The sequence below is a fragment of the Lampetra planeri genome, chromosome 9 (genome assembly GCF_965212315.1).
Source record: "Lampetra planeri chromosome 9, kcLamPlan1.2.h2, whole genome shotgun sequence".
In the NCBI taxonomy this organism is placed as follows: Eukaryota; Metazoa; Chordata; class Hyperoartia; order Petromyzontiformes; family Petromyzontidae; genus Lampetra; species Lampetra planeri.
The window spans coordinates 12,286,627-12,304,310 of record NC_136115.1 but is presented as its reverse complement, the minus strand read 5'-3'; the positions used below and the strand labels follow the sequence as shown (position 1 = coordinate 12,304,310).

The 17,684-nt window shown below is 46.8% G+C and overlaps 1 protein-coding gene across 2 annotated transcripts in view; it reads left to right on the top strand.

The window, feature by feature from the left end:
- Positions 1–17,684, top strand: part of LOC144720701 (ethanolamine-phosphate phospho-lyase-like) — a 44,245-nt gene that overhangs the window by 16,442 nt on the left and 10,119 nt on the right. For both annotated transcript variants that reach the window (XM_078597672.1, XM_078597673.1), the window contains exons 4-11: positions 940–1,014; positions 2,857–2,950; positions 5,996–6,112; positions 8,108–8,190; positions 9,581–9,806; positions 11,945–12,099; positions 13,735–13,824; positions 14,869–14,999. In XM_078597672.1, the coding sequence (XP_078453798.1) occupies positions 940–1,014; positions 2,857–2,950; positions 5,996–6,112; positions 8,108–8,190; positions 9,581–9,806; positions 11,945–12,099; positions 13,735–13,824; positions 14,869–14,999 (971 nt within the window). The remainder of the gene's footprint in view (positions 1–939; positions 1,015–2,856; positions 2,951–5,995; positions 6,113–8,107; positions 8,191–9,580; positions 9,807–11,944; positions 12,100–13,734; positions 13,825–14,868; positions 15,000–17,684) is intronic.

The following is a 17,684-nucleotide window of genomic DNA, read 5'->3' as shown; positions in this document are numbered from 1 at the left end:
GTGTAACACGCAAGCATGGAACCCCGTGAAAAGTTGTGACAGCCGTACCCCAACCTAAGCGTTTGCATTCTCAACCAGCCTCATTATCCTCTTGGCAAGGAGGTATCGTTATCTACGTCTCCATTCAAGATACCTTTAGCTGGGCGGAGCATTTCAGAGCGCTTCAGAGCGCCTTTGTATTGCACGACCTGTTCGCCCAGAGCGCATCGTAACAGGAGCTCACAGTCTGCGGAGCTGCTGCCTCGCCGAGCGTTAGGTGGACGTCAGATTGCGTCAAAGATCCGATTGATCGAATGTGTCACACGCCCGCCTAATGCACAGCGAGCTATATGCAATTGTCTCCGCCTTTTAAAAAACAACAAGCACTCTCCGATCACACCGTTCAATAACAGCTAAGTTCCGCATTGTAGCGCCATGGTGGAATGCTCTCTACCCACTGAATACATGGACAGATTGTGTCGGGGTTGCAAATACACCGTGCTTGCGTACTGGTTTCATTATCAGCTGCTCCTTACTCGTTGCGGGTCAGTGACTCTGCGCCCATGTGGCCACAAACACGGCAGAAAATGAAGCAATCACTTTACAAGACGGCGCGCTTCCTACGTCTTCGCTCCCGTTTCTACGTAGATAAACACAACATATGCGTTTTGTATAGCCCACTTTACACATGTATTGCATTATCCGTGGTTTTTGTTGTTGGTGTTGTTGTTTATCCGGGCCACCCCATTCATTACCTGTGGTTCCACAGAAGGTGTGGTCAGGCGGGGAGAAAACCCACGTTTTGTATAGCCCGATTTACACATGTATTGCATTATCCTGTTGTTGTTTATCCGGGCCACCCCATTCATTACCTGTGGTTCCACAGAAGGTGTGGTCAGGCGGGGAGAAAACCCACGCTGGCACATTCCTCCTGACGCGCGGCTGTGAAATGACTTTCAGGTCAGAGGCGAATGACCTCGCGCTACGCCTGGCCAGGCAGCACACAGGCCACGAGGACGTGATCACCCTCGATCAGTAAGAGATAGTACTGCCGGTCATGCACACACACACACTCCACGAGCACGTGATCACCCTCGATCAGTAAGAGATAGTACTGCCGGTCACGCACACACACACACTCCACGAGGACGTGATCACCCTTGATCAGTAAGAGATAGTGCTGCCGGTCACACACACACACTCCACGGACGGGATTCAATAATCATGGAGGAGCGAACATTATTACCCTTAGGGCTGAACAGAACCTTCAAATATTTTCGTGGCCAACCACGCGTCAACACAAAGATCCCCCATATAGCCTTAACATACTTTTGGGGCAAATACTGTTGGCGAGCACCTATGAAGAACGGAACACGAGAGGGTGGGTGGCCAGCACTACGCCTTGCCGCCTTTGTCTCCCGAGTGGCAATGTTTACACACTCACCAGGCAATCATTCGAGTACTCATTCGAGTAACTGGTGAGTACTGCCCTCATCAAACCGGAAACCTCTAGTGCTCAAAGGCCGCCAGCTGTTTGTTGTACAATTAACTAAAGTCACATCTAAACTCCAGATCGACAGGGACTAACCGTGCATATTCTCTCTTTTGGTTTCTATTCGTGGGAACTTTTCATCGGCTGTTTAATGTCATCACGGCAAAACAATTTGAGTGTTCCGAAGACTGTATAATATTATCATTGCCGTGTTGCCAGCAAGCCCCTCTCCCAGCGAAACATTCCCTTGTATCCATTCAAATTGGTACCCTTGTCAAAAAAATTACAATCTCCAAATAATGATTTTAAGTCCCAAAATAAAATTATCCAACAAAAAACTCACTATTCGCATGAAATAATTGTGTTTACTTTTCCATGACAAATGCTTATAACTCAAAACGTTAGTGAACGTGACCTATGGCAGAATCATCACAGCTGTAACAACACCTGCAAGGATTACACAAGACTGTTTTGGTCACCTGTGCAATAGCACACCTGGAATCCTGAGCTCGGTCTAAACAGAAATCGAATCTGCAGTCCCCTTTCAATCCGCTGTTGGTAGAAGACTTCCGCACGCCATGTCGATCCATGGGGGTTGTTTCCCCATACTTCACCACGCTGACCAATCAATGTAGGTTGGTTGGATTTAGGGGCCCAGTCCTGTCGTACGCGTTTCTGTGTGGGCTTTCCATTGGTTTCCTTCGGGCCTTCGGACTCATTGTGGCTTTCCTATGTAAATGAGAATGTTTTCTTTTTTGTGACCATAATGGCTATAATTTTCAAATAATATTACAGTAGGTTCTTGCGGTTGAGCTGCATAAAACTCTCCAACGTGTTTCCATGTTATACCGCAAGTTGCTTGGCACAATACTCTTCGGTTCTTTCGGTTTGCTTGGCACAATGTCTGACGTATACCTTTACATGCTGGAAGATCGAGCTCCTTAAGAAGCTCCCAGGACGTGGAGTGAAACGTCGATCATCGTGTCGAGCAACACCGAGTGCAACCTTCAGTGCCACAAAAGTGCAGATAATTATCACCGTGCTCTGTGTTGTCATTGCCTCGGAAATGTGTGTGTCTCATGCCCCTGGGTCATGGAGACGAAAGTTATTAAGTATGGACAACTAAACATTACACTGTGTTCATTTTGTTCTTTCACAAGAACCATTGTTGGTGGTTACACCTGAACAATAATGGTGCTTATATTAAAAATAGATTCATGCATACGATTTCAGTATCCTAACAATCCTGTCCATTAAGACAACTCACATTTTAATTAAGCCCGGCCATGACTGAGTCATTCTGTCACCGAGAGTTTGCGCGGCTTCTGAGAAACAAGCGGAAAAAAAATGTGATTTTAAATGTACTCGTACGCGTCTCTCCTCAGTGCCTACCATGGCCACGTGACATCGCTCATCGACATCAGCCCGTACAAGTTTAACCACATGGGCCCCGACGCCAAGAAGGAGTGGGTGCACGTGGTGAGTCATGGTCTCAAGCGTAGGGACCCACTCCAAGTGGCCGAGGGCTACTCCACGCAGAAGGCTCTTTTCTTTGGCTGCATCCTTATTCAATACGGCCAGCAGCTGTTGAGACATCTCACAAAAGCACGTGATGAGAGAAATGCCGAGGCACACGGATAGATATGATCGTCGTAGAAACAAAATAATGTTTCCCTATTTATAGAAATGAGCTCACGTGCAAGTGCTAAGTAGATTGTTAATTCGATGCAAAGGATTTCGTGACGCATTTTTTTTTATTCATAATTAGTTTGTAATGGGTTGGAGATTGTGTCGGTATAATGTCAATAAAAACATTTTTTACCGTAGTAAATATCGTTTAGCTACTGTAACAAAAAGTGACATTACACGTACACGATCTTTCGGTAAAGTCACGTAGGTAAAAAATGAAATTAAAATTAATAAAAATAAAATAATAAAAATCACAACGTTTCGAAGGCAACACAAGTCTCCGTCATCAGGTGGGACCGTCACAGCCAGATTTGCTGCTAAGAGTATGAATCCTTGCAGTCACGAAAGCTTCAAACGTACACGATCGCCAATCCGAAACAAAGTATTTATGAATCACGGGTGAATTGTTTACATTACGGGATTGTTAGGGATGATGACGACCTTCGGGAAGCTTCCACGTCGCAGTCGAATGGCAACGGTCAATTATGAAGATATTTAAGATAGTGCCCATCTGTATTATACAAATGTGATACAAGCTGACCGTATATTTGCTATCACGATTAAATGTGGCTGCATCTCAATGAGTTGTAACAGTGGACGTGTTTATACTGTATACGTCCATCCAAAGCAGGAACACCGGCTCCTATTAAGTATTGAATCAAGTGTGTGAATGCCACTTCATCTCGAGGTGTTGTAACAAAGTTGCGGAGGGGACTGGGCGGGATTAAAACCTGGGGTTACAAAACAACAACGAAACTGGGGAGGGTGGTGGGCGAACAAGTGAGCCGAGGGGATCGTTGACAAAGGGGTTAGGGTGAGGATGAGAGCAGGACACGTGGGAGAGAGAAAGGGCAACACGTGCGGGACCAGGGGGCAGCAGCACACTAAAATGAGTCCTGGAGGAGGGCAAAGATGAAACTGGTGTTGCCGCGGTCCAGAAATCGAAGAGTGCACGCAGAATGAGGGTGTCGTGGGGGTGGGATTTCCAACAGCAGCGCCAGTCCAGTGATGTCAGGTAGCTCCAGATGAAGTTCAGGGCACTGGGCCTCAGACAAACAATTGCGAAGAGAGCCATGTGGACACGAGAGGTCTCTGAAGTCCATTACACTGGTCAACAACAACAAAAAAACATATTTTTCTGGCCTGGACTTTTGCAGCTGTTTTTTTTACTAATTTCAGGGTGCTGATTCCAAATCTGATCTCAGATTTGCTCTATCACATCTCATTTTTATGCTATCGGCATACCCCATTTTCATTGATTTTACCCGAAATTAACTCTGTCACTTATGATTGCAAGTTGTTGCGAGTCAGTGACTGCTTTAGTGTTAAAATATGGTGCTGTATTTTTAGGATAGTGTGTTTATAATATCATTTTATGTAGATATCCACATTTATTTAATATTTTTCTTCTGCAGTTTTTATTGAAAATGCAATATTTGATATCTCAAAAACCTGATGGGACAGACAAAAACTGATGCCAGATTTGGAATCAGCACCCCAAAATTACCTTAAAACCGTTGGCATACCTTATGCCAGAAAAAGTGTGTTGACCAGTGTTATGAATGAGTCCCAGGTACTTGGTTATAGGGGAGGTGGGGCAAAGATCAGAATTCCGCCTGCTGCCTTCTGGTCACTTAGACAGGCGACTGGGAAAAATTTTATCGTTAATGAAATTGGGATTAGACTATATACATCATAAAACATGTGATTTGTCAATAGCACTGTCGCGGTCCCACTCATGCCCCTCGATGTAGCTGTGAAGAAGAGCCATTACTCGGAATGTCACATTACATATGTGTACACATATGTTTCCTTATTAAGGTGGTGTTATTGTGTGCAGTTTATTGCTATTTGCAAAATAAAGTGCCAGCCAGACAGACGGGAGGATCTGGGAACGTTTGGCTCAGGCAAGAGGCAGGCAGCTGTGTGTTGAGCTCACAGCGACCTGAACCCACCATGGAGTTGGAAGCAGCAAACAAACACGACCAAAAGGCCCAAACCACCTTCGCATCTCTTCAGGAAAATGTGTAACTTTTTGTTACTGAACCTTATGTGCCAGAGGTACGTTCAACACTTTCAAGATCCCGCTTCACGGTTGGGATCACGAGGACATTGACCCCGGGTCCAGTGTGGCGCTATGAATAGACTCCAGCCACGAGCAAGTGTTGCCCGCAGCCGCACCTCCGATTAGCACGGTTGGCTATGTACGGTGCGAACGAAGTTCAACATGCATACACGTTTTAAAGCTTTCGTGACTGCAGGGATTCATCTTCTTGGTTCTTTCGGTAAAGTCACGTAGAAGGGAAGTAATAAAATAATAAAAATAAAACATAATAAAATAAAATAATTTTCATTTTATTATTTTATTATTTTATTTTATTATGTTTTATTTTTATTATTTTATTACTTCCCTTCTACGTGACTTTACCGAAAGAACCAAGAAGATACATACACGTGTCCATCACTTAGGCACAAGCGCACGAGTGCCCGTTGCTGTACCCATGCCTTGAGATGCGGTCGCATATCATCATCGGCAGTCCTGACCAAACCACTGCTGGATAAAGGCCTTTCAAAGCCATCGCCATTCCAGTGAGATGTCCTGTCCAAGCCTACTTAGCTTTCTTAGCGCGGTTACATTTAGACGCTATACAAATCTGACAATGAATCGCAAATTGTCTTGTATTGTATACGCATCTTCTAGCAGGAACGCACTCACAGGTGTTATGCTGTCTACTTTACGTGATGATGGCTGTTCCCGCTCCCTGTTTGAAGCCGGAGGCGAGAGTCAAACAGAATGCTCTCAATTCACACGCGGCGCGCCAAATGTTGTTGTAGGCATCCAGCCCGGACACGTACCGGGGCAAATACCGCGAGGATACCGCGGACCCTGGCACGGCTTATGCCAACGACGTCAAAGAGTTATTGGAACAGGCTCACAAGAAGGGACGCAAGGTATGGGGGGCGTCGTGCTCTGTTGCAAAACTTCGCCATGTCGGTGGTGTTCAAAACCGTCGAGGGGCACCACCTCCTATCCGCGTGTTCGCTGATTGTGCTGTATGGCTCTGCAATCGTTTTTTTTCGGCTTGTACCGCATTTCTTTTCGGCGAGATGTCCCGACGTTCCTGAAGAGACTCCCAGCACGTTGAGCGAAACGTCAGACGTCATGCCGGACAGCACACGGTGCGACCCGAACGCACAGGTTAGAATCGGAATTTAAATTTAGACTTGCGGGAATCTGATGAGCTACGAAGCTCTATTTCACCAATGTCCAGTTTCAACAATGCGCAGATTAATTTTGTACGTATATAAATCAAATTTTGATACCGCTACCCCCCAAGTAATGGGTAATTTTGAATGAAAACAAACTTGTAAGTACGACGCGCTACACAGCGCCGGCGCTGCGTTTGCGCTTACGAAGGGTGCGCAACACAAGTCGCTGGTCTCCACTCGGGAGTACGGATGAATGAATGTACTCATGGAGTGTTCAAGGAGGGTCGTCGGAGACGTGCTGCGGATAGAATGCGTCATCACTGTGTCGCCAAGATTTCAGAGCTGACAATCGGCAGCCTCCTTCCTTATCCGCAACCCTAAGGGTTCGACGAGTTGTACACACCACCCCTGCCCTGTGATATTTTCACAACCTTTCACGTACGACGGAGAGCGACTTATTCATACAACAGCACCCCAATTAAGTTACAGTAAAAGGTCACGCTGCGGGAAAGGTCGCGGTATTCGCGCTCCAGAGAAGAAAAGCAACACGCACGCGCACACCCAGAGGCGTGGTTCAAACAAATGGGAAAACAGCCAGAAGACTTACTGTGGAAGCATTACGGTGGATTATTCAGACATCGATGTAGTAATTTATTTTCAGTGAATTCCCACCTGGTGACATTCTTGGCAGCGTTGTGATGAGTCGATGCACACTCTAACAAACAGAGTGGAAAACAAATGTTTCTAAATATTGAAACAATTTGGTTGTCAGTCCATGCGTGTAATATTTCACTCGTTGACTGACTCGACTCTTTACAGCTCAAATGGTTGGCTACGTACGATGTGAAATAAGTTCGACATACATACCAATGTGATAATCGGACAAGAGATCCTTTGTGAAAAAAATACAAACAGTAGAAGCTGGAAGGAAGGCCAGGTGTGGTTATATCTGCAGAAGATGAGCTTCACCTCCCACCCCATCGGTGCAACATCAGCACGCATTGCTTAAATAATAGCTGTATATATGCATGACGTGTTCTGCAGTATAAGATCAACGTGAATGCTGTTTTCCGTTTCGCACGTGAACAATGCGGTGTACAAGAATGTTTCTTGCTGTGTTTGTAGCAGTTGGGCAGTGCAGCAGAATCCAGTGTTGTACTCTATTACGCTGCCACATATACGATACCCACCTTCGCTAACCCGCACTGAACGGAGTGGTCTAGATATGGTCGAATAAACGTACCCCCACCCCCCGCCGCCACCGTGAGCTGAACACCATCGGAAGGCCCTCATCCAGCATTGGACTGACACAAGCGCTGGGAATGTACATTTTCGGAAAAATTGAACAGGGTGTGTGATGCTATTGTTAGAAGCACTTGGCTCACAATTCGAAAGATTACAAAGTCAAACCCCCCCCATCGGGGGGGTTAATTCAGCCCATCACCACTCCGGCGCCGATAAAAGGAGTACCACTTTGTGGGAAGTCAACAGCGGTTGTCCTATGGAGAAACTGGGCCTTGCCATGGGAACGTGGATTTTCCACCACTGGCTCAGGGCCGCCAATGTTAGTGAGAGCGCCGCGCCAGTTGCTCGTCGGAGCGGGGAGACGCTTTTAACTTTGTGATTTGTGTGGAGAAAAACGAAAGGATGTCGCGTTTTCGGTGTTTAAGAGAGGACAGTGCACGGTGTGGCATTGCCTCGCGTGTCGCCAAGCGCGATATTGTCTCTCCACCATAGATCGCCGCGTTTGTGGCCGAGTCCATGCAGAGTTGTGGGGGACAAATTATCCCCCCGCCCGGATATTTCAAGCAGGTCGCCGAGTATGTTGCATGCCGACTCATGACCTCACCATGACTCGCAACCAGCAAACCTACTTCTCAAACAAATACACGTATTCACCACGTCAAACTTTTACATTTTATTCTCTGTCGTTCCCTATGATCTCTGCCTTGCTCACACTGATTTTGACATGCGAGCTCATGTTTCTTGTCTAATTTTTGAAATGTTAATAAGGTTTCTCTCGTTTGCGTTTGGCTTATTTTAATTGCTTGAGCCTTATATATATATGTGTGTGAATATATATATATTGGCAGAAGTGCTGAGATAATTTTGACGTGCAGCAACGACTATGTTTTAACTGCAGCTGCCTTGTGGAAATACAATGGCGCAACGGTAATGACTTTGGAAAAATTTTGCTTGAATTAATTGTCACATCCGGATTAGAATTTTTTTTGTACGTTGACACTTCTAAAACTACCCACGATATACGACGATTGCACAGTTGGGCTTTTTTCAAAATGTATTGTTCCAACAACAACAACACACTTTAGATTTATTTTCATATAGAAAGCATTAATGAAAAGAAAGTAACCGACGTAGTAACATTAATTAGCTCCCTGGAAGACAAATATACATTTCGCATTTCAATTAAATAATCAAATGGTGGCACAGTGGTTAGCACACTGAACCATAAATGCGGTGATTTGAATTTAATAATATTTGAACTGGTTCTGGCTGTCTCTCTTGATCAATCTGCACTAACCAGCATGGTGAAGTATGGTCAAACTACCCCTATTCTCAACTCAGCATGTGGAGGCCTTCCTCCAGCATTGGATTGACAATGAAATGTAATTTTATACGATAATTAAACTATTCAGACTCGAATCGTGTTATGCAAAGCATGGGATTAATGACAGTCAACAGAGTCCTTTTGTTGACGATTCTGTGATTATCAGCAACAACAGTAGCAGCCGTAGGCATGCTCAGTCCTGACAATTGTCAGTTTCGTGTACTCGACAATGACCGTGACCAAACCGCCATTCTGCCTTTTCTACTCTGGAGCTAATATTCGCGTTTTTCCGCTGCTTTTCTCTGCCTTTTCTTTTTGGGCTGCTGTCAGCTTTTTTACACCTGGCGTGGTTCAGCATGTAAAAACACTGATGCATTTTGCTTGAATTATTTCGAGAAAGTGACAATGTTTTTTTTTTGCTCTTAAATTACCAATAATTGCCAACGTATAACATAAAAGTTAAACGCTCTGCAAATATGCTCAATCACTTTTCGTTCATTATTTACCGTAACACTACGGCCATCGCATTTGGCCCACCGATTGCCGCAGCCCAGCGACTCACGCGTGGATTTTTTTCCCCCGTTGCCTGTCATCGTCACCCGCACCCACCTCCCCACACTGCCCGTCTATCCGCCACGCAGCCACGTTCGCAGAGCTGGAGGCATCTTCATCGCCGACGAGGTGCAGGTCGGCTTTGGCAGGGTCGGCAGCCACTTCTGGGCCTTCCAGCTCCAAGGGGAGGACTTTGTGCCCGACATCGTGACCATGGGCAAGCCCATCGGCAATGGCCACCCCATATCGTGCGTCGTGACCACCCGCGAGGTGGCAGACAGCTTCAGGGCCAGCGGCGTGGAGTACTTCAACACCGTGAGTAACGCGCACGCTCACCGAGCTGTTCTAAAAATATACTTTTTATTTTATTTTACCCGGTAAGGCCCACTGAGCTATATAGCTCTTTTTTCGAGAAGCAACCTGGCCACAAATGATAGCTCAACGAAGTGGAAATTTGGCTGAACGAGCATTTCATGGGCGCACGGAATATGGGGCGGTGGTGACACGGCCCAGCGCGAGCACGTTTTTTGCTTGTTGCAAAGGTTTGTGGTTCTGACCCAGCGGCTGCCCTAGTTATTACTGCGTGGTATTAACCACTATCATAGCACGCGACGTCTGCTTAACAGTGGACATTAAAGATCCCATGACATTATTTGATATGGGTAGGCCATCAAGTGCTGGGATGACGGTGCGAATATGCCATATTTGCCAAAATGACTCGCAAATTGCTCAATTGGGTTAACACACGACACAATCATTGCCCCATACTGGCAGACTAATGCCCGTATGTTGACAAGGTGCTGAGTCACCTTGTGGAGTTGTGCCCACTGGGACAGCTGTTGCTGGCAGTGCCTATTCAAACGTGTTGATGAGATGCCATCAGACGCTCCAGGCGTATCAAAACTTGTACGGTGGGTTTTTTTACGACGCCATTGATGAACGATATTTCGATTAACGATGCGCCTCCCATAGGGTCCCATTGTTTCTATTAACGATACATTTTCAACAAACGATGCGTTTAACGATACCACGCGGCCGGCAATTTCGGCCAATCATAGCGCTCCTAATTGGACTCATGCAGACCTCAGCCAATCAGCGACGCCCTTTTATGAGCGTTTTGAGAGCAACTGGCTGCTTGCTTTTAAATGTTTGATGTGGGTTTAATACTTATGGAAACAGCTCTCTTGAATATTTCATGTTGTTTTATTTGAATGTTAAATAACATCAATAACAATGACCCCTAAAATTAATGTTAAGAAAGTGAGGAAAACTGTTTTCTGCCACCCCAACGTCTCCATCAACTCCTTAAGCCATCCACCTTCTTAGCCTAAGGTAAGCATTTACATTTTATGTAAAATGTATGCAAAATTTTATGCTCTATGTATTAATTATTTATCCATGTTTCTATTAACATTAATGTTTTAATTTGTCCTTATACGTTTTTTTTATTGCGTGTTTAAATATTATAAATTCTATTTTTAGGGTGAAAAATGTGAACTTCCAATCGTCTTCGAACAAATTAAGCCTTTAATATGTATTGCCTACATTCGATTAACGATCATTTCAATTAACGATGGCTTTCGTGAAACCAGTTTGTATCGTTCACCGAGGGACCACGGCATATAATTATTATACCACTGAGTCCAGCAGAGGTGTGGACTCGAGTCATGTGAGTTGGACTCGAGTCAGACTCGAGTCATGAATTTGATGACTTGCGACTCGACTTGGACTTGCATAACAATGACTTTGTCCCACCTCTGGAGTCCAGTGCGCTGCCGCTGGCAAAACCGGTGAGGCCAGTTTCGCCCAACAGTTGGAACAAGACGTTATGACCCAGCTGATGTCATTGCCAGCGGCTGAGAAATGTTTTTTTAGCACCTTCTTCAGGGGCGGTTTCTTCATTAGGGCGATTGGGCGACGCACCACCAATGTCATTCAACCACAGTCACGCTAGCCGTCACTGTCAGCCTCTGGATATAGTCCAATCAGCGTCATGTCACGTTCTGTGGAGTACCGCCTCTTTTTGGGCGATTTCACTCCGGCTGAGAATCGCCCAGAGTGGTCCCATAGACTTACATTCAAAGATGTTTTTTTTCTAACGGGGGGCGCTGCAATGCATTCTCTATGGCTTCCGGGAGGGCTCGCCCTAACGTGCTTACGTCATCATACGTAAGCACGTTTCATCCAACAATATAATTTGTCGCCACCTAGTGGAATCTTTAATAAAATAAACTTGAGTGGTTTGTTTTAATAGTGAGTATAGAAACAAACAAGATGTATTGTAAGAGTCACTTTATTTTTCATTAATATTAAAGAAGTGAAGTTGCCTTTACATGCTTAAGCTGTTAATTTATTCATTGCATGGGTGGACCTTATCAATCATCCAGACATTTGCCCCCCCTGAGAGATTTTGCAGGAGCCGCCACTGACCTTCTTGTCACATTTATTGGCAGTTTGGCGGCAATCCGGTGTCGTGCGCCATCGCCCTGTCGGTGCTGGACATCATAGAGAAGGAAAATTTGCGGGAAAATGCCGTGTCCACCGGGCGCTACCTCGTGGAGCTGCTCAATGAGCTGAAGACGAGGCACGAGATCATCGGCGACATCAGGTGACCAACGAATGTCAGAGCGGCGAGATGCCTCGTGCGGAGCGCGCCTGCAGCTCCAGTTTAGCGAGAATACTGGCCTCCCCTGTGCCTGTCACGCGCAGGTGGATTCACTAATGATTGCGACACGAAGGCAGCGGTGTGGCCACAGTGCACCAGCGCTGGGCTCCCACCAGAGGAGTTTGTCACGGCACGCTGCATGGCCTGGACACCACTGGCGATGTAGCCACTGCTGCCAGAACATACCAGTTACTCGCTCAATCCACCTGCACACATTCGCTGGCACTGCAACACCTGGATTGGAGATTGTATAGCCTCCTCAATCTGGAGCCACAGGTTGCCACGAGCCACTATCTGTTACAGCTTCTTCTCTGTGTATCTCATTGTGATTTGTCAAACTTTAATTGCTGTACACCGCGCGATAGCTAATTCGCACGAGAGGGTGGGAATTTTGTGGAAATTCAAGCCTCGTGATAACTTTCGATTTAAAGCTTTCGTGACTGCAGGGATTCATCTCCTTAGTTCTTTCGGTAAAGTCACGTAGAATGGAAATAATAAAATAATAAAAATAAAACATAATAAAATAATTCTCACGACGTGAGGACGGCTGCCTGCGTTGTGGCCGAAACGTCGTGAGAATTATTTTATTATGTTTTATTTTTATTATTTCCATTCTACGTGACGTTACCGAAAAAACCAAGAAGATCGTGATAACTTGTTAATTTTGAGTCGAGAAAACGAATGTCCTCTTGTTTATAACAACCTGCTTGTCAAGTTTGGGTTTCCATCACATGCGCTCTCGGGTTTAAGTAGCTCGGTGCACGTGTGAGATTGCATGTTGTTTATCACTGCAGCTGAGTCAAACAAGGAGGAACGGGTTCGCAGAACGATGGCAACACCGTGGGCTGTGTTGTGTCTCTTCCTATCGTAGCTAACAGCATTGAACCCAATTATTAATCCAGAAAAGCCCCAGAGTCTCAAGACTCTGCTTTAGAAAGGCCCTGCTGCATTTGGATATTTGGACACTACCATTTATTGAACGATTGGCATACGTGGGAGGAAACCAGAGGATACGGAGAAAATCCTCGAACACGAGGGGGGTGGCACTCGACTCTACCACCTCCTGGCCTCATCCCGCAGCCCAACGCCTGCAACACCTCTTGAATTCGCTGGCAACACCTCTTGAATTCGCTGGCGTGGTCACGCAACCAAGGATTCGTCTTTGGATGCGAGACCATTCACCTTGGACCCAGTTATCCAGACTCAATGATCGACTGAGCTGGGGGTATATTTAGCGAGTTGATTACCTGGTTGTGGTTGGTAAGACTCGGAGCTTCACCGTGATAATACAACTGTTAGAATAATGACAATTGTGAGTATGTTTTATTTACCCAGGAGATCCACACTGATTTTGAAGACTCTTTTTCAGGTGGTTCCTCAGTTAGGATGTTTGACCAACACAAATTACAATGCGTACATTTAGAAACCCAGAGAACCCTCGTGCAGAATAAGGGGGAAAACATAACAAAGTCCACAGAGAAAGGCACCCGAGGCAAGACTCGAACGCAGGTATTTCTTGCTGTGAGGAGCCACAGTGAACAACGCTCTCTCCATGCCGTTCCCCGCGAATCTCCGCAGGGGGCAGGGACTGTTTGTCGGCGTGGATCTGGTGAAGGACAGGAAGTCAAGGGCAGCAGCAACTGCAGAGGCCGAGCACATCATCTACAGGCAAGTGGACGACCCTCGCTTTAATATTCATTGTTTGGAATGTTTGGGCTCGTGGTTACACATTAACACATACCTCGTATGTCCACTCGATTACCACTCAGTAAAAGCCACACATTTAGATGGTCGTACTGTTTATGCTTTACTTGCTTTGTTCTTCATGTCTTCAAATAATGGTAGGTGCTGTTGCCTGGTTCCATTCGGCTAGCGAATGGTTTACCCCTTCCTCTCGTTGCCGTTGTTGTGAGTAGCGCCCAGCCGAATCGTGCTGTATAGCCCTCTGGTGTGTTCTCGGGTTTGTGCCGCGTATTCTGCAACCGAATATGGAGTCCCTAAGAGAAGCTGCCAGCACGTAGAGTGATACGTCATGGCGCACAACACGTGGTAACGCCCAAAAATCACATCGGAGGGCTACGGTCTGTGACGGGACTGACAGGGAATTCACACCCGTGGTCCGCAAGTTCATGGGAAACGGTCCGCGCATGCTACGATTAGGAGCAGTTTTTATATTGACAAATATGTTATTGGTGCTTGGTGGTTCGTGAAACATTTTTTAGGGTTGACAGTGGTATGCAGATCCAGACAGGCTGGGAATCAATGCTCTCTGACATATAACGGCAATCTAAAAATATCATTGGGGGGAACAACTGCCCCTTTTGCCCCACCCCCTTACCCCTGGGTGAACCTATGTTTTGTGTTGCAGCCTCTGTTTTTGGCCATCGTGGTCGCAGCGCAGTGGTTAGCACGCTGCCCTACGAACTCGGCGACCAGAGTTGCATTCCCGCTCACGGCCAACAACAGTGACGATTATCTGAAACGGTCCTGGGCATCCCCTAGGTCAAATGAGTACTTGGTGCGGTGTGTAAACATCGCGACTGGGGAGTCAAAGGCGGTGGGCGTTGTGCTGGTCACCTACTCCCTCGTGTGCCATGCTGGCCTGCATAGGTACTTGCTAACAACATTTGCCCCAACAGTTTGTTTAGGCTGTGGGGGGGTGGCGATCTTTGTTTTTGGTGGTGGTAGTAACAGCTACGTTTTGTCGGTCAGGTTGAAAGAGGAGCACGTGCTGCTGAGTGCAGACGGGCCCTACAGCAACGTGCTCAAGTTCAAGCCGCCCATGTGCTTCAACAGGGACGACGCCAAGTTTGCTGTGAACAAGATCGACCAGATCCTCATGGGTAATCCAGCTCGACCGGCGCCCACCCATTACATGTGTCGTGTTCTTCATGGAGGCACACACTTGAACTTGGAGGCAACACGTTTATTATAACACCCCAACATGGTTATCACTCAACGTTACAACGGTTAACTAGATCCCAACAGGGCAACGACCGTAGGACGTGCCGACCTCCCCCAGAGAGCCTCGATCGCTCTCAGGACCCCGGCTTTATGCCGCTGAGCGTGGCCTTGCCCCGCCCTTGGCCACGCCCCCTTCTGGATCTCTCCAGAAGCTTCTCGGCCCTCATCACGTGTCCCCCAAGCTCCCTTTCGGGGCCTCGAACTACCCTGTCCCGGTCACGTGCCCTCTCGGGTTCACACAGAGTATCACGTCCTCACTTGCTCTTTGTCCGACCCTCACCAGAACGATGCCCCCGATGGCCAGCTTCCATGTCAACCCTATTCTGGTGGCAGAGAGAGAGACTCCCGACGTGCATTTCGTGACAGTAGTTGGCACTAACGCCATTGTGACCCCTTTTATGCCACTACACATGTTGTCAGAGTGTTTCCCCACTAAAACATCACCAACAGTGTAGTGAGTTGATGATGGTCTCATCCCAGTCATCAATGACTGCACAAAAACAAATTTTAAAAAAACCCATAACTGTTCAATTCGGCTTTGCACTTGAATTGGCTAAATTCTATATCTGAGAAAAAAAATCGGTTTGTCGTGTGACGAACATTACTCTCATATGCAGAGCGGGTGGGAGAGTGCTGCCTGCCGGCTGCCGTGTGTGGACCAGAGGTCATTTTCAGGGATCTCCACTATCATGGGCCGTTCTCCGACACGAAGGGCTGCACTGTTCTGCATGAAATTCGAAAGGAGACTGTGTCCATGACATGAAGCCGATGGCACGATCGGGAACATTTTTTGGAAAATAGCAAAAATAAAAAAAAATTCTAACACCATCATCATAATCATCCCTTAATGTTAAAATAGCACCTCCCATGGAGTGCATCCCCAGGCGCCCTGTGGCAGCTATACCCGTGAGGCACAAGGTGAACACAGCAACGGCCAGCAAGTCTGCCAGTTGGGGGCGATTTTGCAATGTACTGAGAAAAGTCGTAGTTGGGGGGGAGTATATTTTTTATTTGGGCCATGACGTCGCCACACATGGTCTACTCTTTTTCAAATTACATCGTGAGATCTTTAACTTCCACTGGGAAGCACACGGCGCACATTTTTACAGTTAATAAACCTGCAGTATTAACGAGGGAGGCCATTGGGTTTGAACCGTAAACCTCTGCAACAAGCGGCAAATTGCACTACCACTGGGCCAATTGCGAGATATCACCTATCTCTGTTGTGATCATTTCTACATTCCTACAATGAGAGACAGTTTTCCTTCCACTGGACAGCCACTGCCTTCTTAATAGTAAAGTAGCATCATTCATGCAAACTGCACCTCGTAACACTGCACAATCTGTGCAAAGGTGCATGTATTCACATTATTTACGGCCAATAAATGTGTATTATACATGTGCGACGAGTGGTTAAATTCGTCACGGTATAAAAATAATAATAATTATTATTATTTGCACCTATTAGGCGCTTTTCCCAATGACTCAAGGTGGCGTTCATGGAAAGAACAAAGATAATTGAACAAGTAACAGTGGAACAAAGGCAATTAGAAGAAAGTTGTTTTTAATTAAATGTATTTTCACTTGGGAATTTAAATATATCAAGACCGTCCGGCAGCCTCATCTTCAAATGTAACGGGAGGGGGGCACCAGTAGGGAGTTCTACAGCCAGGGGAGGGGGGCACCAGTAGGGAGTTCTACAGCCAGGGGAGGGGGGCACCAGTAGGGAGTTCTACCGCCAGGGGAGGGGGGGCACCAGTAGGGAGTTCTACCGCCAGGGGAGGGGGGCACCAGTAGGGAGTTCTACAGCCAGGGGAGGGGGGGCACCAGTAGAGAGTTCTACAGCCAGGGGAGGGGGGCACCAGTAGGGAGTTCTACAGCCAGGGGAGGGGGGGCACCAGTAGGGAGTTCTACAGCCAGGGGAGGGGGGCACCAGTAGGGAGTTCTACCGCCAGGGGAGGGGGGCACCAGTAGGGAGTTCTACAGCCAGGGGAGGGGGGCACCAGTAGGGAGTTCTACAGCCAGGGGAGGGGGGCACCAGTAGGGAGTTCTACCGCCAGGGGAGGGGGGCACCAGTAGGGAGTTCTACAGCCAGGGAAGATTGGGGGAGCAGCTACCAGTGGGGAGTTCCCAACATGATCCTAATTTCCACTTCTGAACATCTGTAAAGAAGAGCTTGATAGCTCATCGGATTCCTCCAGTATAAAATAAATATTGTCATTTTGATTCTGACTTGTCTGGAAACAGAGAGCGAACACAACAATGTAAGGACTTGTATTTACATTAGTTATTTGTCATCTGACATATCCTTTCCCCCCTACCCACATTTAAAATCGCCTCGGCTGTCTTTGTAACGAAACAGATTTTGGATGGGCCTCTGAAGAAGCGCCGTCGTCGTGCCACTAGAGGGCCTTTGAGCCACGAATTTGTCAATCTGACAGCTCTGTAGCCCCCACCATCTCACAACGTCCACCACAGTCGAGTTTGTCTCATGCCCTTACTCAAGCCAATGATTAACAATGGCAATTAATTATCGAGAAAAGCCTTCACGAATTCCGATACTT